Source organism: Podarcis vaucheri (assembly GCF_965113315.1).
Source record: "Podarcis vaucheri genome assembly, chromosome: 9".
In the NCBI taxonomy this organism is placed as follows: Eukaryota; Metazoa; Chordata; class Lepidosauria; order Squamata; family Lacertidae; genus Podarcis; species Podarcis vaucheri.
In genome coordinates this window covers 18,363,756-18,386,470 of record NC_138767.1, presented here as the reverse complement: position 1 = coordinate 18,386,470, position 22,715 = coordinate 18,363,756, and the positions used below count along the sequence as shown (strand labels likewise).

Genomic DNA, 22,715 nt, shown 5'->3' with positions numbered 1-22,715 from the left:
AGTATTCCAGCGGAGTACCCAGTATAAAGCACAAGTAGCCAAATGGCACGACCCGCCTGGCAACTGTCCTAGCAAATGCGTAGGAGAATTTCCCTGTCAGCTGCGCCCAATGACTTTAAGATTAAGCAGCCTGGCAAACCTGGGGACCTTTTAAGTCAGTGCCAGCTAAAACGAGAGAAGATAGTTTTAAAACAATTCAGAGATGACGTCACACACCCACAAAATGCCACAGATTAAGCTTTCGTGCAAGTCATTTATGTTGGAGAGGATGTCAACTATTTACAGGTAGGTAGGTGTGTTGGTCTGCCATAGTCGAAACAAAATAAAAAAATTCCTTCCAGTAGCACCTTAGAGACCAACTTAGTTAGTTATTGGTATGAGATTTCGTGTGCATGCACACGTCTTCAGATACACCAGTGTCCAAAAAAAGTATTTCTTGCATAGATTGGTTCATTGTTAGGTTGATGGTGGGGTGAAAGTCATTGAACATCTGGTGGGAGGTATCTAGGGTCTGTTGACCATGTGTCCAGATAATAAAAATATCATCACTGTATCACAGGTACAAGAGAGGTTCGTTGTTCTAAATCTGCCATGAAGATGTTGGCATACTGTGGGGCCATGCGGGTGCCCAGAAGTATGCATGCACACGAAAGCTCATACCAATAACAATAACCAATAACTTAGTTGGTCTCTAAGGTGCTACTGGAAGGATTTTTTTTATTTTGTTTTGAGGATGTCAACTGTTAGGTTCACATTTCCATGTGTGGTTGGAATGCCAGCCTGTGCAATGGTATTGGAAAATGGCATTTGAAGAAGGTTCTACTATTACATGGAAGGTAATACAACCTGATTTCAAGGCTAGCTTTCTTAAACTGGCTTGTAGATGACCACAATAATTAACTGTTTAGGGACCTACTAGTTTTTTCATGTCTGTAGCTAGAAATACTTTTATTGCAATACTGGAAAACAGCTACTAACTTAACACTAGAGACATGGTGGGATAGACAATGGAGGGAGTTCCAAAGGGTAGGTGCTGCCACACTACAGTCCCAATTCCACAGATAGGATGGTATCTGTAGGATGCTCTCTCTTGCAGAATGCAGTGATTGGTTGGATATGCAGAGGATGAGACAACATTTTGTGTATGTTGGTCCCAAGCTGTATAGGGCTTCCTCTGCCGATACCAGCATCTTGAACCCAGCCCAGTAGCTAATTGCCAACCACTGCAATTCTTCCAGCAGCGGCATATCGCCATGATATTACGCCACTGCTGGAAGAATTGCAGTGGTTGGCAATTAGCTACTGGGCTGGGTTCAAGATGCTGGTATCGGCAGAGGAAGCCCTATACACTGGACTACAGGAACCTTTCGTAAGATCCAGAAAGGTGGTTTTAATGTTCTTACGGAATCTGGTTGCCGCAGGAAGAGGCAAGTTATAACCCAAGCTAAGCCTTGGATATGGCAGGATAGAAAGCCTAATAAAGCAAAACGTGTTGCACCAAATAATTCCTGAAATGGTCCCTCCTCCCTTAACAAGTTGAGATTCTACTCGGCTATTGCTGAATTGCTGCGAGAATTAGGTTAATATGAAGCCACATGCGCAATGTTCCAAAATGTATGAATGTGCACAGTGAGGCTAAGTTGCCTCTTTTATTGTGGCAAAATGCATTTGAACCATTTTTCTAAAGCCTTCTGAGTCCCTCCTGGATGATGAATTGAAATGCTGAAAGGCACACACCACTTAATGGCTTCCAAACAACTTCCAACCAGCCAGACAACCTAACTCTTAAACCTTAATCCCTTCTTCCTACAACACTCCCTCAAGTGCTCGTTTCTTCCACTGACTGCTTTCTTCCCAGCACAGTTCCCAAATAATTTTCAGAAATGGACACAATATCTAGGCTGCAATACTAACTGCACTTACTTGGGAGTAAGATCCACTGGATTCAAAGGGTTTACTTCAGAGTAGACATAGTTATGTTTACTCAGAAGACAGAGCTATTGAATGTTCAGTTTCAGTGGAATAAAATACCACCCCCTGGAAGTAATTTTGTGGGCAAGCTGGGAACTGGAGGGGGACACAAGGGAAGAATTACCTGGGGAAAGGGATTGTTTAACCACTCTGGCAATTGTGAGGGGAACTGGGGTCTCTTGACATTACCCAGCACCATTAACACACTACAGTTCCTGGGATTTTGGAGGGGAAGCCTCTTAAAGTGGTATGGTGGGGCAAACCCTATTATCCCTGCTTGAATGAATAGCAGTGAGCAGAACTGAGGTGGACACAGCTCGCTTCAAGCAGTGTCATACATTTTGCTAACACCAGCCTTCCCACATTTATATCCTCACCTCCCACAAGCAGAAAATAGTCACACCTTGGGGAAGGGAACATAAGAAGTGCCCTATTGGGTAAGACTTCTCAGGTGACCAAGCAGGTACTCATAAGAATGGTACTCAGATACTGGAGATGATAGGGTAGCAGGTGATGGAGGATCCCAGGGTACATAGGAGACCTCTCCTCTGATGGGGGAAGATGTTCCTTCTCAGGGATGATGAAATTACAAGCCATCTGGTCTTTCCTTTGTGCACTGTGGCCCTCACCCACTGCTACCCTCTTCACTAAAGTAAGTCCCTTTTTCCATTGAGGAAGGAGAGGAGAGACAGACAGACAGGGCTAGCTAGCCATTGAACCCTTTCAGCCAGGCATCACCATCCTGGAAGAGTCCCTGACAGTAATGCATCTGTAGAGGGGACAGAAAGTGAGAAGGAGTAATGTCAAATGTTCAGCAATTACACTGATTTCTGAAAGGGTTTCCGCCCTCCCTTTCAATATCTGCAATTCCATTTTGCAGAAGACCTTTTCGTCAGCACTTCTGCTAAACCATCGCTTCACCCAATTATGCTAGCGGCAAAACATCAACATTTAAATAGATGAAATACTTCAAAGAGAAGTATGGTGGCATGCTGCAAACGGCATAGCACATAAACTGTCTGGGTCAGGTCACCATAAAAACAGGCCTCTATTTATCCTTTCTCAGCCATGAGCTTTAATTTGGTATTGGTTTTTAAAGGCTTTATTTTTTTTACCCTTAAGTGAGATCAAAGGCAGAGAACACAATTCTGCAGTTTCCACCATAGCGACATGTCCAATGACAGCTATTTCCTGCACAAAATGGACCCATATGTTCTGAAGGACTAAGCCAGTCAAAATGTAGCAGTGTTCAATAAAGCAAAACAATTAAGCATGTATACAGAGACTCAAAGAGCAAGACGTGCCCTGCTCACATCTCGCAGTTTCCCAGAAATCTGAAGAGGGTTACTTTTTTCAGATCTGAATTGTGAAGGGGGAGTAAGACAACATCCACTCTTTCAGGGTGAAGGCAAGGAATATTCCCAGTCAATAGACATACAGCCAGAATGGGGATCCTTTCTTTAGCCTGGGGCCACATCCCCTCATGAACAGCCACATGCCAGTGGTGTCAAAATGCACAGAACAATGAACTACATTCCAGCCACAGAGAAGCCAGGCATTTCTACGCATAGACAGGAAGGCACACATTTTTCTCCATCCTCCATCTAGACAAGCAAGAGTCATTATTGCAGTCCAATGAGAGATTTCATCAAAGGAGAAGCACATGAGGGGTCTAACTATGCCACAGGTCTAACTACTCCAGCATCCCATCCTCATCTTGGGAAATTTAAGGGAACACAGGCCAGGAACATCGAAAGCTGCCCTAAGTCAGACCAGGGGTCCATTGTCAACAGTGGTTGGAAACAGTTCTCCAAGGTTCCATGGGAAGATGCTTGGGATTGATCCTGCAACCTTAGGCATGCAAAGCAGATGTTCTGCCACTAAGCTATGACCGTTCCTACTGCCCTGATGGTGATGGTCATCCTCTTTCATTTGTCCTCAGCATTCGGTACTCATATATACACTGTCTCTTTATCTGGAGGTTTCATTTAAGCTATCATGGATAGCAGCAATTGATAGACCTCTCCTCCATGAAACTGACCAATTTTTCTACTTGCTGGTAGCAAAGGACAGTTGGGTATCAAAGTCCTATTGATGTGATGTGCAGAAACTCCTGAGCCATGCTTAATTTCATAGCAGCTGAGCTATTTAAGCTAAAAAGGAACTGTTCAGGCCTCAATATTATTTTTTAAAACCTAAACACTCCAGTACAGATGTCTGCTATTTTATTTATCATAGTGGGCTTCTTTAATGTATAAATAACTTTCTGGAGCTCACACAAGCACAAAATATTACAATAACTGTAAGCCAATAAATAAAGAAGTCCAACAAACACAATTTCAAAGAAAATTCTTAAAAATTCACCAAGAGGATTAGGGACAGCTGAAGCGAGTTTTTAAAACCCACACAGCTAAGGATTTTCTCAGGATCTAAGAGAAAATGTGGTTCACAACACAGAGCTACCAAAAAGAACTGAAAATAACCTTCAAGTCATTGTTTTTCCAATTTACCACCATGTATGTTTCCATGAGGTATGTGTAAAATTAGCGGGGGGGGGGATGAGTTAACCTTCAGTGTCCTTCACAATTGCTGCTCTTCCATCTTCAAAACCTGCTTACTGACCCTTGATCAATTATAAATCTGTCATGCTAGCTCAGTTGATTAAAATCACATTAATAGCTCCATTTTGGAAGACAGCAGTAGGCACGGGGGGGGGGGAGAGAGAGCAACTACTGGTAAACTGGTGCCAACGTGCACATCTGCCAAGAAATTAACACGCTTGCAGCTAACAACTACAGTAACCTCAATATTTGCTTGCAATTCTGTGGATATTATTGACACACACATACACATAAACTACAGTCCAAATATAAGACTGAAGACACATTCACACCATATATTTAAAGCACTATGACACCACTTTAAAGTCATTGCATCCCCCTAAGAATGCAGGGAGCTGGTTAAGTGTGCTGAGAGTTGTTACAAAGCTACAGTTCTGAGTGTGGTTTAACAGTCAACCCCTGTTAACTGTTAGCTGTGAGGGGAATAGGGGTCTCCTAACAATTCTCAGCACCCATAATTCTTTGGAGAAGGCCGTGACTGTTGAAAGTATTGAAGGCTGAGGCTCCTGAACAGAATCTTGGGCTGGGGCGTTGTTTAGGGGGCTTTGTTGGGAGACGGTTGTTGCCATTAATTTTTTTGTAACTTCATCTGGGATCTTATGATTTATGTGGAAATTGTTCAATCTGTTTGAGTACTTTTTGATGCTGTTTATTGTGTATGACTGCTTTTGTTATTTTTGTAGTTATGTATTATTTTATATGTTGCAATCCGCCTTGGGCATGGCTTTAACTTTGGAAAGGCGGCATACAAATAAAATGACTGACTGATCCTAGCACATCCAGTGTATGGTATAAATGGTGTCTGATTGAAACTGAGGAGTTAAACCAAGCTAATGCAGGTCACCATCCTCATCATCATTGTTTAATCGATTTAATACCTTTGCTTGTTGCCACGTAAAGACTCTGTAAATGACTTACAATGTTTTAAAAACACCAAGAAGAAAAAATATTACATTAAAACCATACAAAAATCCACAGAATGTGCCCACACTGCATGCATATTTTTCACACACGAAAAAAGGATGACATGTATGTTCTCATGACAAAAGATGATCACTTTTCAAAAGTGAGGAAAATATTTGTGCAACAGACCTCCTCCTCCATTTGGGATCCATCTTGGAAGTCTTAACACATGTACTGCGGAACTTCGGGTTGCGAACATGATCCATGCAGGAGGCACATTCGCAACCTGCAGCGTTCGCAACCTGCAGCGCCGCGTCTGCGCACACGCGTGATGCAAGTCGGTGCTTCTGCACATGCACAAAGCATGATTTAGTGCTTCTGCACATGAGCGGACACCGAAACCAGGAAGTAATCCATTCCTGAACTTCCGGGTTCGGCACGTCCATAACCCAAAAACGCACAACCCGCAGCGTTCGCAACCCAAGGTATGATTGTATATAAATATTGTGGGGATTCAAGAGGCACTCCTGCCTTGCCAGAGCCCTCGGATATGAGAACAGGATCCATGAGAGAGATGGCTGAAGGCAGCCAAGAAGCGGGGAGGAAGCCACAATCGTTACTTGGGTCCTCCAGTAAGCCAGTTCCCTTGAGCTAAAGTGAAGCATTTGAATGGATAACACCCTCCCCGTGGTTAAAGGATCTATTCAAGAGACAAATTTGACACAGATGGAAAGCTGCCTATAAAAGACAGCGACGGGGTTAGGAAGTAGACCCCTCAGTTCTGTATCTGTTACTCTCTCTATTAGTTTTGCCAACAGCTTTCATTTCCTTCACATCATCAGTTTCCTTGGCACTTCTATGACTTCAGGTTGTACTTTCTTTCCCTATCTTCATGCAATTACTAAACAATCCACTGCCGGGAGAAATTGTAGCCTATGGTGATCCAGCAGGCCTGTGTTTACCAGAGGGAGCAAGCTGAGAACAGCCGCGTTAAGATCTGCAAGCAATTAACCATCAAAGATGGTGCTTCCCTGTGTTCCAGAACAGCTGAACCAAGGTCTCGGGAAGCATAAGTAGCAGACTGATAAGAGAGCACCCCTTCAGAATGCACTTATCGGGCGTTTTTTCCCTGTAGCGCATGACATCAAACAACAAGAGCAAAAGATCATGGTGGGTCTGCCTCTCTTTGGCTAAAGTAGTCTTTGCAACATCAGTAATATGTGGGGCTGTCTGAAAAAAACATAAAGGGATTAGCTCTAAACAGCATATATTTTCTCCTTCATTGCAGATGCCGGAGGTGATGAGAGGAAGGGAAGGGAGCACTTTCTGAAAACCAAATTAGGAAAAGTGGAGAGGTTGCAGGAGCTATTTTAACAGCTCGCAAGTTTACAAACTGTCAATTTCCATAACGCACTTGGAATACAAAGCTACCACCGTGAACAATCCCGGCATTCTCAGCAGCGTTCACAAAGCACGAAGCTGCCTTTCTGCTTTGTGGCATTGATAGGAGACTATGAACCTAGTATTTTCTAAAAACAGTTGCACTCTCCTCAATACAAAGAGCCAATTAATTGCAGCCTTAGGAACAGTTGGCAGGCTTAACAACATGCAAAAATATTTTTTGTGGGGGAGGGGGGAAAGAGAGAGCAGCAACTGCTAATTTAATGACCAGAGTGACTTTTCCTCTTTTGTTTCCAGCTCCTTCACAGCTTTGCTTTCTATAATATTGCAAAAATTATGGCATTGTCTTCCTGCTTCATTCTTTACATTATGAAATACATTCACACCTCTTCCTAGCAGATTTCATGCAGATGTGATTTTTAAAGGCAATGACACCCCCCTCCCAAAAAGGTGGATGTGCATTGCTTTCAAAAGTCAGTGACCTCCCATTCTGATACACAGCTCTGATCCGATGCTTCTGGAAATGCTTTTGACCCCACCATGCTCCCCATTAAAGGATTTGCTGTGCCATTTTTGTCTCCTTTGAGGGTAGTCTCTAAGGGCTGACCTGCTGTGCCTTTAATGCCATGTGAGACCTAGGCATATGCAGGCACACATAAGTTACCTAGTTTCTGCAATCATGTTGTCTCCAAAAACATAGACAAAGAAGTGAACATTAGATAAAGTCTGCATCTATCAGCACACATGCTTGGATGATGATGAGAATAATTATTTAAAGAGTTCTATACCACTTTTTAGGGGGGCGGGGGGGCGCTGTGGTCTAAACCACAGAGCCTAGGGCTTGCCGATCAGAAGGTTGGCGGTTCAAATCCCCGCGACGGGGTGAGCTCCCATTGTTCGGTCCCTGCTCCTGCCAACCTAGCAGTTCGAAGGCACATCAAAGTGCAAGTAGATAAATAGGTATCGCTCTGGCGGGAAGGTAAACGGCATTTCCATGCACTGCTCTGGTTCACCAGAAGTGGCTTAGTCATGCTGGCCACATGACCAGGAAGCTGTACGCTGACTCCCTTGGCCAGTAAAGAGAGATGAGCGTCGCAACCCCAGAGTCGTCCACAACTGGACCGAATGGTCAGGGGTCCCTTTACCTTTACCTTGATACCACTTTTTACTAAATATGTCAAAGCAGTGTACAGCAATGCAAAATAATGAAAGTTCCCAAAATTGCATATTTATTATGCATGATTCAGTAGACCAAGGATAAATAACAAAAAGCGATTGGTGGAGTCCAGAAATGACTTGGCAAACAATAATGTCTCTGACTACTGGCAGAAACATATTGCAGAAGGTGCCCAGTGACTCTCTAAGCAGAGACTGTTCCATCATATAGGTGCCACCACAGAGAACATCCTTTTCCACATCAATTCATTGGTGCATTGTCCTCCAGCACTGTCCTCCAAGCACAGTGGCAGATACACATAATCTTGAACACACACTTTAATAATGGAAATTATGCACACACATGAAAATGGCACAGCGTGATTAATAGGGAGTGGGGTTGCCCTCCTTGCCTCACTCTGAGCATTGGGCAGGTTGCTAGACTTTTGGCATCCATCTGTCTTGAGAGACAACCGAATACGCCTCAAACCACTGTGCTAGCAGCACCAAAGTGACCTCCCTTGGGCCCAAGCCTGGGCAGTGGATTATGGAGGTCCGATCCATTAGTGTGGGCCATCTGCAATGACAAAGCCAACACATGAGCAGCTGCAACTGGTACAGTTCAAAAACTGGCAGCATCTCTTCTAGAAATTGTCAGCATCTGAACTGACAGTTCTGTGCTATGTTTGAGCAGAGACTCAACTGCTCACATAATTAAAAATCAGGGTGATTGGAATCATTTATGAACCGTTTATATGCCTCACATATGCAATTGACCTAATTGCACATCATTCCCCATTTGAAATCACAATATTACTAAGCACTCTAATGCAGAACGGAATCACTGTTATGCATGGCATATTCAGTTGCTCTATTTCACAACAGCTTGTACTGTTAAGCCTCTTGCTTTTATTTTTCACAAATGCAATGAAAATGTTTGCTATCCATGCACTTACTCACACCGGCAAGTTTTCAGGCTTCATACAGGGAATGGAGGAATCAATGATCTTTGTGGCATCCCTATTCATATCTTAGCTAGGCAATATACCAGGTTGCCATTGTCAGCAACAATGTTTGCAACCGCCTATCACTTGAATCACCTAGTTGGCATGGTTACTTCCTACAGCAACACTGGTTGCCTCAATATTGTCTAAAACACTTGCTATTGTTAAAAGTTTGCGGGGGGGGGGGGTAGAGACCTCACTAAACCCAAGAAATCGATAAATGTCAGAATCTAGCTAATATTTGGGATATTGAAGAGAAAGGATACAGGCCACAGTAGTTCTCCTGAACTGCGCTAAAGGAAATTACTGGGTTTAGACTATGGAAACTAGCCTGGCCAGGCTGGTTAAATATATGTCGTTATGAAACAATGCCCAGGCATCTATCTATACATCAAGGAAGGTGCTCAGGTCTGTGCAAAACAGAGGGCGCCAAGGTAAGGGGTGTGTGGAAGGTGCCAGGAAAAGTTCACAGGAGGCTTGGGGTTTGGAGGCTAAAGGTGTGCTGGGAAAGAGAAGGAGGACAAAGCAAAACCATCTTGGTGCTGGCTGGAGGAAGCTGCACTAAAAGACTAGGAGCCATGCCTGACTGCTACTTTGGACCCAACCTTGCTGAAGCCGTGAGAGGGGCAACGAGAGACACTCTTGGGGTGTAATGTTCTGCACCTCATCTACTTCAGACTTCCAGGTGTAAATATGTGCTCATAAACCATATTTCTTAAAGACACTAGCCTCTGCTGAGCCTCAATCTTCCCAAAGGAAACTCAATCCAGTATACCGTAAGCACCTGGAACCTCATGTAGCCGCTTGGCAGAGATTGGCAGAGAATGTAAAAACATAAAAAGAGCCTGCTTGATGATGCCAGTGGCATTCTGCTCTCACAATGGCCAGCTACTGTTTGGTTTGGGAAAACCAAAGTAGGAACTAAGTGCAAAAGTGCTCTCCCCACTTGTGCGAGTTAAACCAGACCTACTGCTGATGCCAACCATCAAGGCACAGCATAGCCATCATAGCTAGTAGCCATTGATAGCCTTATCCTCAATGCCCATTGTATGGATGGACAGGTGTGCATGTTTGTGCATGCAGAAACATCTGAGTTTTGCATGGCTGGAATATAATCAATTGGACAATGAGCTGCATTCATTGCTCTGCCTAATTTTTTTGCCTGTGGTCTGAAAGTGACTTCACATTATGGGAACATTATGGGGTGGGATTCATGCAGATATCCTTGACTCTTCACACATTCCCAACCTACACATGTTTGCCAATGCCTGAAGAGGGATTCTTTCTTTTCATATCCCAACATCATGTACAACTTGGGTGGTTGGTAGATGTAAAGGGGGGATGTTTAACTTTAGCAGTGGAGTTCTGAGAGAATTTTGCTACACAGCCTATGACTATTTCCTGACCAGGCTGAGGGAAGCTGGACAGCCCTAGGAACGGCCAATGAAGTAAAATAAGAGCAGGGAGCAAAAAGAAATGTTGGATCCTTTAAGTTATGTTTAGTCTGCCTGATAAAAATTCAGAATTATCAGTCCATTTCAAATCCAGGCTTTATTAATCACGATTGATTTATTCATGAGCAAGGAATATATAATAATTAGGAATAATTATCATTTATCTTATATGTGTTGCCTAACTTGGTAAAATGCACACAGCATTTTTCTACTAAATACTATGTGTAAGATTTCTGATTTAAATCTTTTCCACTGTAGCAGAAATACCATACAATACCCCAGTGCAAGCTTCAGCTTATTGCCTACTGGGGACTTTTTGCTTTTGATATCTTTTTTTTTCTCTCCCTCTCCTTTCATTTCCTCCCTCATCTTTCTTTTCAATTTCTTTTTTAAGCATGGCTTGTCAGATAAACCTAGCACAACTTTCAAGAAACTTTTTGCCTTTCATCTTCCTTCTCCCTCCATCTCTAATTCTCAGTCCATTGTGTGCTCAGGAAACCTACTTTAAATTTAACCTTGCTCTCACAGATCTCATTCCAATCAGACAACAACTGCTGAAACCACTGTGTTTACCACTCTAGTACAGCCCTGAAATATAATTTGAGCATCACATATAAATATAATAATTTGCTATGTTATCTTTGTTGAAACCGCAAATGTTGGCCTTTTGGGATATGGAGTGCTTTTGCCGCATAGCTAATCCGGCAAAATCTAACCTATAGCAAAGTAAATGTAAAGCTATACAACAGAAGCTTTCCTGTTCACACATACCTGGAGTAGTCATGTGATAAGAATAACAAGAACCAGTCTATATTCAAGCTTTCCAGTCTAGTCAAGTCCTTTTAATCACTGGCTGTTTGAAAGTTTACCATATCTTGTGGATCTTCAGTTTCCATTTCACAATGAGGTTAGGGGCACCGCAGCATAAATATATGCAAGGTGCAAGGACACCTGAGAGCCACATCGATCCTGTACACTAATACCCAGCATGTTTAAATGGGAAACACGAGAGAACTCTATGTTGTGCACAGGTGCTGTGATGGAAGTGGAGGGTATGAGTAGCACCACACCCATTAGGGTCTTTGCTCCCCAAGACTGCTTCCTCCTCTTCCAGTTATGGTCCAAAGCAGCCTCTCCCAATCTGGTTCCCTCCAGATCTTTTTGGACTACAGCTCCCATCATTCCTGACCAATGTGCCATGCTGGCTGGGTCTTTGAGAGTTTGAGTCCGACAACATTTGGAGGGAACCAAGTTGGAAAACGCTGGTTTAGAGCAAACTTGGCAGTTCTCGGAAACAAATTAAGCGTTCTTGATCAGTAATAGTGGCAAACATCCCTGAAACATAAAGGTAAAGGGACCCCTGACCATTAGGTCCAGTCATGGCCGACTCTGGGGTTGCGGCGCTCATCTCGTTTTATTGGCCGAGGGAGCAGGTGTACAGCTATGTGGCCAACATGACTAAGCTGCTTCTGGTGAACCAGAGCAGCGCACGGAGACGCCGTTTACCTTCCCACCAGAGCGGTACCTATTTATCTACTTGCACTTTGACGTACTTTCGAACTGCTAGGTTGGCAGGAGCAGGGACCGAACAACGGAAGCTCACCCCGTCACAGGGATTTGAACCGCCGACCTTCTGATGGGCAAGTCCTAGGCTCTGTGGTTTAACCCACAATGCCACCCGCGTCCCTGAAACATGGCAGATCCCTAATTACTGATCTTCCTTATTGTATGCAGCCACTGCATGTGAGAATGCAGGGTGTGTTCTAAGCCATCTTGTTAGCTCAGATGAGACAACAGTGAGGTCCTAGATGCAGCATGATGCAGAATCCTTGGCAATACATTGCAGTTCTCTGGCAAATGTGTTGGGGCTCCTAACAAACAAGTTAATACGGAAATGATTCAATGGTAGAAGGTCTGAAAGCCACTTCTTGGCAGGACAGAGCACAAAATACCCTGGCATTGCATATCAAGAGCTTAGATAGAATCTCTTCAGCTGCACAGACCCTAGTATGCAGCTGCACCAATTCCAGGATCTTTGACAAGTTACTTCCTCAAAAATGTTAGAGGAACTCATGCATGGAGAAGGATGGGAAAAAGGAGAAAACATCTGCTCAACTCGAACAGCAATGCAAAGCAATGAACTGCCCTCAATGATATCTCAGACATACTGATACACAAGACCATTTAAGATATGTACGCATTTACCCCAACTATCCACAGGAACATATTCTTATGAAGAATGTTATATTTGTAACCTGGGCAATCCACAGTTCTGACTGCACCTACTCAGAAGACTTTCTTGTGATAGTCACAGCTGGAAAAGATGCTGTCACAATTGCAGAAATCACCACCAGAAAGCTATGGCTGCACTGATTAATTGCCCAGGTCACACATGACATTCCCTATGCGAAAAGCATCCCCCAAGGACACCCAGGGCATGTTATGTGAAGATTTTGTTCATTTGTTTTGGTTTATATGAATTGGCCCATCTTCAGCTAGTTATTACTTCAGACAAGATAAACAAGATGGATTCAACTTCTCTAATTTTCATCCTGACAAAACTGCAGAACATTACTACAATGATGGGGTTTCTCTCCTGATATCCATCATCTAAAAGGCACAGCCTGCAGCTATATTTGTCTACCAGGCTCAGATGCTATTTTGGTCCTTCTGTGACATTTAAATAGAAGTGCAATCATTGCCAACCACGTGGCCAGGTTCACTAGCTCTCATAAGCCTCCATCTCTTTGCTTTTTATTAAGAGCAATGCCATAATCATGTCAGTTCCTGAGAATTTAGATAGTTCCAGACTTTGTTCACACATATGTGCAGACCACTTATTTTCTCGATGGCAGCTACATGTGCAAATTGTCTCCATTGAGAAGCATTGTATTTCAAATGCTATGTTATGGAAGATCTATCCATGGTGTTAGATCTGTCCATCCACACATGCATATTATAACTTGAAATTGCAGTGGGGACTTGAATGTTGGTCTCCCAGACCCTAATCCATGGGTAGACAAACTAAGGCCCAGGGGCCAGATCCAGCACAATCGCCTTCTAAATCCAGCCCACGGACAGTCTGGAAATCAGCATGTTTTTACATGAGTAGAATGTGTCCTTTTATTTAAAATGCATCTCTGGGTTATTTGTGGGGCATAGGAATTCATTCATTCCCCCCCCAAATATAGTCTGGCCCCCCACAAGGTCTGAGGGACAGTGAACAGGCCGCCTGCTGAAAAAGTTTGCTGACCCTTGCCCTGATCCAACACTCTTACCACTACACAACATCCATGGGGTTGCAAGGTTACTTCATAACCATCCAGAGAAGTGTAGCCACTCAGCAATGAAAGGAGTAAGAAAAAGTTGGTTAATTTACATCCCCATCTCCTGTCTTTTCACACACCACTTTCCAAGTTGGCACTAGAAGGTCATTTAAGAAATTTGGGTTAATACTGTAAATATACATCTGAATCACTCCATTCTAGCTGTTCTAGAAGAGTAATTGCACACACTGTTATGGCTGTAATTAAATTAATAGATTATCTTTCAGCTAATGCTGACATTGGATTGGCTTGCTACTGTAAGACAACTTATCAGCATCACAAAAAGAGCAATGATGTGGAATGATGAACAAAGAATGGCACTATAGAGAACCAGGTCTGCTTATTCCATTTTTTAAACAAATTATACATATGTTCTGTAGTCATGTAGTGCATAATATCATGGAAATAAATTTAACTGAGAACGGACTGAAACCTATTGTTTCTGCTCCAAATAAAATGCAACAGGTTCTCCCTTCAACAGCCATTAGCTCTCAAATAACTATTAACATGACAAATCTCTCTTCAGCATGTTGCTATTTCCAGTATCCCTTAGGAATATGTGGAAGATAAGGGAGAATAGCAACCGAAGGATTGTCTACAAGCCATTACTGAAACCAAGGAAATGTCAGGGGGCCACATGAGGGCCATGGTGTAACCTGAAGGATTACCAGGCTCACAAGTTGGAAGCTGGCGATCAAGAAGACAAAGTGCTTTGGAAGCTAGTGTTGTTTCAGAACTGGAGAGAACGTAATGTCAAATTTCCACCTAGCCAGTCACAATCTCTCAGCTTAGCCTCCATCACTTGATAGTCCTGAGGGCAAAATGGAGGGAGACAAACCACACGTGCTACCTTGGAAGAAATGTGAGGTGTAAACACAACTAATAAATGGGCAGTTTTCTAGTATTTGTGCCAGGCCTTTCCAATCCAAAGACTTCTATTTAATTTATGCCCCACCGTTCCTCCAAGCAGTTTTTAAGTGCATGTATCATTCTCATCCCTGTTTCATTCTCACAACAACCTTGTGAGGTAGGTTAGGCTGAGAGTGAGTGATTAGCCCAAGGTCACTCAGTGATCTTCATGGCTGAATGGTGATTCGAACCATGGTCTCCCAGGTCCGAGACTGACATTCTAACCACTATACCACACCAGCTCTCAATGTTGAGTGCCTTTATTACCTTCAGTACTGAACAAGCACTCAGATGACTTGTTTTACGCTGTCCATGGTAGCTCACTAGGCTAGGTTCCAGCTTCGGACTCTGAGGCCAGGACCCTCAATTGGCAATGTTACGTATTTAAAATAGAGGTAACTGGTGAGGATTTATTGATACACTAAACTCTGAGCACCTTCAAGAAGAGTAATGTGAGTCCAGTTACCTGCAGTGCACAATACATTCTTGCTGCTTGAAGCAAAGTCCAAATACCCACCTCCCATTCTAAGGACAACACTTTAAGAAGTCTTGCAGCACCATCCAGACATAAATTCCTGCCTTCATCTATCCCACACCACATGATGCTCCCTGAAGCTGGTCACATCAACTTGTTACATGGCAGGTTCAGCCCTGCAAATTACTGGCTTCCAGCAAAGGTATCAGTCATTCACTTAAATGGGTCTTTATGCTGTAAATTGTGCATTGACTGTCTCCCTTTGCAGGGAAAGCCTCTTGTAACAAGACTTAAAGGTACAAAGCATGTGCAAGGAAATGGGTAGTAATGTACTTGATCCCTCAAACCAAGTGGGCTAGCAAATCCAAATTACATACATAGAACAGAGGATGATTAGAGTCGACCACAAATTGCTTTTTCTGGGACCCAAAGAGACATGTTACCTATTAGCCAGGGCATCTTGGGATCAAGAAATGTGTACTGCATGTAAATAGTAATGTAGCCAAAGATCAGAATTGTAAGGCTTGGAAAGTAAGTTGAGCTAGTTTGGCTGTGAGTCAGTCAACCAGCTACAAATCTAGTTACAAACAAACAAACAAACAAACAAACAAACAAACAATAAATCCACTTAACAGTGACCTCATCCAGTCCATGTTTTACCAGCTTCTCCATCAGAATATCATTGGGGACTTTGTCCACCAATCTTGTAACTCAAAGAAAGAAATTATATTCATCTAGCACAACTTCTATTGGAGAAGGCCATCCTAGGTTTCCTGGGATTTTAGTAGTAATGCACAGCATTGAAATGCTATGCTAGTACAGTAATGTGCTAGTATTTTAGTAATAACTCTGCAATCCTTTACACAATTGTGAGCAAATCTCATTGATCTCAATGGGACCTTGCTCAGAGTAAAGGTGCAAAGGACGAGTGCTGTAAATCTTACAGGCAAACAACGCTAATGAGAAGTTTAGAGGCAGATAATGCAACCCACAATGTACCACCACTGTGTATCCTCCATTTGTTGGAATGGGGCTTGTAGAAGATTCACACACGATCTCCCTTTCAGTTGAGTGGAGGTCATGCCATTGCAGCACTTGCTGATCTGAAGAAAAAAATGTTTATCCTGAAAAATGCATTCATCTTTTTTCACCCATATGGAAACACACACACACACACACACACACACACACACACTCTTCTCATTGGAGGACTTAGAGGTCAAATCAACGGACACTCACATATCACTAAATATACTAGAACATGAGACCCGCTATGAGCCATACATAAATTGTGCACTTGGGTGGAAATGCCAGCTAATCCCTGCTTAATTAAAGCAGTGTTCTCAACTCCTGTTGTGTTTAGGGAGTGAAGAGTATAGGACAAGCAATGTACGAAGAAAATAGCAGGCAGCGTGGCTAATCTCAAAGACTTCAGAGCTTTTGAGCTGCATAAATCAGAGCGACTTTTTGAATAGCCTCATAAAACACAATATCATTGCCATTCCGCTCACGGCTTTTGAGTTCTTCCTACAGCATACAGATCATTAGGAAACTTCTAAGCAATCAAGTAATGTGAGTCTGATGAAATTATTCAATCAATGCATAGGCTCAAGGAAGCAGCATAATGCAGAATTGCATAGTTTCAGAATGTCAGAAATGAGAGAGTGAACCCCTTCTTCCTCAGTGTGCATGCTTCAAACAAAAAGCACAAAAAAACCAAAACCTCCAGTGGAGGTGATTGTTTTTAGCATTTTTCATAAGCATGCTTAATGTAGTCCTCCTGAACTGCCTGCTCCCCTCTGTAATGTTCAAGTCAGCAGAAACACATATAACTATACAAACACTCTCAATGCTCAGAAACACATAGCCTGCAACATGGATTCCCTTCAATATAACCAGAATAATTATATTAATTAGAGGAGTATGGTTTGCGAGGGGTGGGGAAATAGCATCTATATTCTGTTACTACCAAAGCTAACTCTTAGCTTCCATTCTGGTGGCTGGCAAAGAGATGAGTTTGTTATCATAGATACCTATTCTAAACAAGTAACCTACATGATAACTGTATAAATACAAATACATAGTTGGGTAAATGAATGAGAAATACATGCAAGTTACATTTATATTGGAGAATTCCCAGTTACTTTCACCCTATCTCTCTCTCTCTCTCTCTCTCTCTCACACACACACACACACTTTTCTCTGTATGGTACACTGAATTATTATTTTTTTGCACACTTTAGAAGTGTGATTACATTGAGGAATCATCAGTCTTTTCCTCGTTGAATTCAGAACATCTGTTATACCTGCTGCTTCAATATTTTTCCCCCAAGGGAATATTTAACTTTCATTTCCCTCATTGTCTTTGCAAACCCTCATTTGGAAACATTGTGATTCTAACACTGATTTTCACCCTCTCTGTAAACCCTCTCCCGAAATTTAAAATGAACAAAAAGAGTTCTTCTTTCTTGCTTCTTCTGTAAGATAGGAGTTTGTGCAAGGGGTGGGGGTCAGAATACACCAGAGTCATAGCTCACAAGATTTTCAGACCTGGAAACTAGCGATGAATTCTATACTTTTGGAAGAATTGCTGCATTTAGCTGCTGACCCAATTTAACACGAAATTGTTGTTTGTTTCCTGGCTACTTATTTTCCATACCCTGCAGGAAATTGAAGGGAGGGGGTGGAGAGAAAGATTGAGAGCTCTGGATGACAATTATCAATTTGCCAGCTTCATGGCAACATAAAGCCATCCATAAAAAAAGCTAATCCCCTTGTCAAATGTACTAATTGTCTTTCCAAGTGAAATTAATTGTCTGAGAAGCCACTTTGGATTCCCCCCTCCCCTTTCTAAGCAAATGTACTTTTGTTGCTGCTTGTAACCACCAATGGCACTTACAAGAAAGCCAGAGAGAGAAGGGGGGGGGAATAAAAATAAATTACACAGTGCTGTATTTGCCAGCGATAAATAATTAAAGTGGGCATCCAGCAAACATAAATAGCAATTAATGTGAAGAGAGGCGGGGAGAAGGGGCTGTTTGATGCAAAACCACAGTGCAACAGTGCATGGAACTGTTTGCTCAAAGCAGAAAGAAAAGGGTCTTTGCTCTGGGAGTCTCTCTCCCCCCAGCACACCTCACAACCCAACTATTCACTGGTGAAAATAATTGTTCTGGAACACAAGAACGGCTCCAAAACCTTTCACCATAGGTAGAGAAGGCTGCAACTTCACCTGGTTTTAACAAAGCCCAAACTCTTGTCCCCCAAGCCACCATTTCAAGTAAATTATTTACTTTTTTCTCTTTTTAAACGCAATGAACAAACCATTCTCTGCCTCTTTTCTAAAGGATGTCTGACGCTGCTAACCTTCAATCCCTCCTATAATATTCAGAGACTCAAGCAAGGACTCCTCTTGCCTTAGAAACTCTAAGCGAACTTACACTCCAGAATCTGCCCAAATCCTATAGCGCGAGGTCTCTCTCTCTCTCTCTCTCTCTCTCTCTCTCTCTCTCTCTCTCTCTCTCACACACACACACACACACACACACACACACAAAAGCAGGGATTTCTCAACCTTGATCCTCTTCCCTCAAACATCGCATTACAATCAAGGGCTGGCAGACATGTTTACAAACGAGCATCTCTCAAACGACGAAGCCCCGGCAGACACCAAGTTGTGTGGTTTTTATTTATTTATTGGGGGTGGGGGACTGCTTGGCATTAGCCCCAGAACTGCAGGGAACGATCTCTATTTGTACCTTTCTAGCACAGGATGTGCACATTTTGGAGCGCGGGGGAGGGAAGGGAGGAGTGTGCGCGAAGAGAGACAAGACTTTCGACTCTGCTGGTACCTGAAAGGAGCGCGCCTGCTCTCTGTCCCCCTGCTCCGCATCCAGCCAGCAGGGGGACTCTGAGGCTTCCCCCACCCCCAGTACGTTTGGATCGCTTATCTTCTTGCGAGCCAAAGCAGCCCGCTCGTTCCAGGCTCTCTCTGCCTGCGTGCGCTGCTTACAAAGCAGTCCAGCAAACGCGCGCGCACACACACACAGAGAGAGACACCTTCCTCCTCTCCAACACATTTTAATTTTATTTTTTTTTTCCTAAGCAAAACATCCCCCACGGATGCATTTTAAAAAATTTAAGCAGGGGAATGGGGATAGAGAGTTGGAGGATGCTCTCGGTTTGATGGTGATGGGGGAAAGCCCTGGCCAGATGATTTTTCTCTTTTTCTTTTTTTGCAAGGATTCTCAACCAGCGAGGGATGGAGTTATTTCCTGTGCCTCCCTCCCTCTCTCTCTCCCCACCCCCTCCAGTGGTTGGCAAATGGGAGCTTCAGGCTTGCTCTCCCTGCAGAAAGAGCTCTGTGATTCAGAAGCACCGCGATGCCCCTCATCCTCCTCGCGCGCTCGAGTCCCCGTGTGGCCGTCAACGCGGCTGCCAATAGGTGGGGCCCAAAAGCAGCTTCGGGGGAGCGCGGGTAAAGGGAAAAGCCGCGGCTCCTTTAACCCTTGCCGCGCTGCATCTCTTTGCTGGAGAAGAGGCACGCGAAGCGGGGCTGGCTCTCCCGCTGCCTTTTTCCTCCCCCCCCCCCCAAAAAAAAAGGGAAGAGGGGACACCACCATCCATCCAGCACTGGAGAGGGTGGCCATGGGGCGCGCACGGGAGGCCCTGTCAACGTATAAACCTTTACAGAGCCCACGATCCTCCCGCGTCGCGGGCTTCCTTGGCTGGGGGGGGGGGGGAAGAGAGAGAGACACTGGACGCTATTCCTGCCTCCCGCCCGTTTGGAGGGAGGTTGAGCCCCACGGCGCTCAGTCCCCTCCCCTTTCGCGAAGATCTGCTTGGCCAAATGGAAGAGCGCACGTTGCCAAACCACCTGTTCCTCCGTACGGGGGGGGGGAGGGGGCGGTCGTACGTTGTGTTGCAACGTGGGGCCAGTGTGCGTGTGTGCGCGGTGCAGGTTTGCAAGCTTTATAATACATAGGGGGGGGGGGCGTTTCAGGCTTTCCCCGCTAGCAGCGGCGGGAAGCCTGGGGCGAGGGATTTCTGCTCGAGAGAACGAGCTAGCTGCGCACACACACACACACACACAATGCAAAAAGCAAACTCTGGTTGTTTACCTTCATTTGTAGAGGGGACTGGAAAATAACCCCCCCCCCCAACTCCCCAACACAGATATTCGCGCTCGAATCTAGAAAACCCATGCAGCAAACGAAACGTAGCCGATTATGGGGGGCGGTTATTATTTCGTTCAGTAAGAGGAAGCGGGGGAGAGAGAGAAACACTGCCCGGGGCAGCTGGAGGCGGGAGGAAGCTGGCGAGGAAAGCGGGGAAAGGCTGCGAAGTAAGCCCGCTGCAGTCGCAGCTCCGGCGCGCCTTACCGATGTGGATGATCGAATCTGCCAGCGCCGCTTCCCAGGTTCCGGTCCAGCACACGGACACGAGCAAAGCGAGGGGGAAAACTTCCATCTCCTGCGCTTCGGGCAAGCGGGGAGGAGTGGTTGGTTCGGGAAACGGGGGGTAGTAGTAAGGGGGGGGGGCAGGAGGTTAGCGATCACACCAGCGACAAGGACGAAGGAAGCCCAAGAAAAGAGAGACGAGAGTTTGAGGAGCCTCTAAATCCCGGTTGGATCCTCCAAGGGAAAAAAAAAATTAAGGAGGAAAGGAAAAAGCTGCAAGAGGGAGCCGATCCCAGGCTGGTTGGGGAGCCTCTCGCAACGAGCCCCGCGTCACTTCGGGGGGCGGCCGGGCATCACCAGAGTTGTGGGGAGTTGCTGCAGCAAATCCATCCAGCACATCACCGCCGCCGCCAGAGATGTCAATCGGGAAGCAGTTCGGCGTGTCCCTGTGTCGATCACACCATCCTCAGCCTTTTTATTGTTATGTTTCAACGGTATATCTTTTAAATATATAGGGTTGTTTTCCTCCGGAGCGATCCGCAAGGCCAGGTCCCCACCGCCACTCCAGTGGGGCAACTTGCAACCGGCAAACCGACGGACCCTTCCAGTGCCCCCCCCCCCACAGCCAGCCAGCCGGTGCTCGAGAGAGAAGGAGGGAGGGGGAATAAAACAATTTTAAAATATATATATAATAACTGCAGCTTTTCTTTCCAATCTCCCAGGCGAGGGACTAGATCCTTGCAAAGTGTGTGTGTGTGGCGAGGGAGAGCGCTCTTCGTCTCCAAGCTTCCCTCCAAAAAATAATAATGATGACGATGATTTTTTTAAAAAAAACCAAAACCACCCAAAGTGAACTTCAAGGCAATGCAGCTGGGAATGCAGAACTAGATCTCGATCTTCTTCCTGCTCCACCAAAAGAAAGGGGGTGGGGAGGGGGAGAAGCAACTGATCGCTTTTTTTGCTTCCCCCCTGCAGCTGGTTGGTGCGGGGAGTGAAGAGAGCGACCGCTGCGAAAACGGCTCTCCAACGTGGTCACCCGAGATAGCAGTTCCGCGGAGAGCTGGATGCAGCCAGGAAGCCAAACAGCGGCAGCCCCGGGACTTGTGAAGATGGTCTTCTGCAGTAGAAGCAGCAGCAGCCGAGGAGGCGGTTTGGAGCTTGCTTGGTTGGTGGGATGCAGAGAGAGAGAGTCCCCTAGCTGTTGGCAGCTCCGCCGCTAGCTAGCACGTTGCTTAGAAATGGATCACCTAGGAGAGAGAGAGAGAGGAGAGTGCTATCAGCCAGAGAGGAGGAATAGAGGGGAAGAACCGAGAGGCAGGCTTCCTAACAACCACTTTCTCCCCCTATCTGGTGTATGAGGGAGAAGCAACGTTAGAATAGCTTCAGCGCCGCCTGCTAAGCTGGTCTGTGGTAGGGGGCCGGTGAGAGGGATCTTCAATGGGTGTGAAAAGCATATTTCAGGTGGGGGGGATCACTTCAGTCCGAAGGCGAGAGGGCACCGAAGTGGGGGGTTCTTTGGGTTGGGCTGAAGGAACCTGGGCATTTCTTTGGCCCTAGTTTAGAGCGCGTTGGCTTCCGCCTCTCGACACGTTTAACCTTGCAACTTCCACCGCAGAGCTCAAGTTGGGAGTCTTTGGAAAGTGAATCAGGGGCAGGGCTTCAAGATGCGGAGCCGGAGCGGGGTGGGAAGGAGGGGGAAGTATCCAGGACAGCTGATTCCGAAGGGAGGAGAATAAAAATAAGGCTCCAGCGTGCTATTAATATGCGCTTAATTATCGACGTTTTTGATGAGGTTTTGTTCACAATTGAATCTCAAAGCTGGGAAATTACTCCAGGGAGGAAGGGGGTCGTGTGATTCTGGGAAGGAGGAAAGCAGTGGTTTTTCCATCATAAAATGGTAGCCTGAATAACCCCTGGCTGCTGTTTGTCTGACATGGAAGGGTATTAGTTAAGCTACCTTTCCAGTTTAGACTCCAAAGCAGGGAAGAGGGGGAGAAACACAATTCCCCCCCATATGTCAGCAGTCCCTATGGGAACAGTGTCATTACATGGCTTAGTCACTAGATGGCACAAGACTTAGTTGTAGCTGGGCGGAGT

At 44.9% G+C, this 22,715-nt stretch overlaps 1 protein-coding gene across 7 annotated transcripts in view; it reads right to left on the bottom strand.

Moving 5' to 3' along the window:
- The window catches only part of GRID2 (glutamate ionotropic receptor delta type subunit 2), an 830,074-nt gene extending 808,474 nt beyond the window's left edge, over positions 1 to 21,600 (bottom strand). For all 7 annotated transcript variants that reach the window (XR_014223025.1, XR_014223026.1, XM_082236355.1 and 4 more), the window contains exon 1: positions 20,601 to 21,600. Coding sequence is in view for 5 of the 7 variants with exons in the window: in XM_082236355.1 (XP_082092481.1) it covers positions 20,601 to 20,688 (88 nt within the window). In the remaining 2 variants the exon portion in view is untranslated. The remainder of the gene's footprint in view (positions 1 to 20,600) is intronic.
- Positions 21,601 to 22,715: the final 1,115 nt, after the last annotated feature.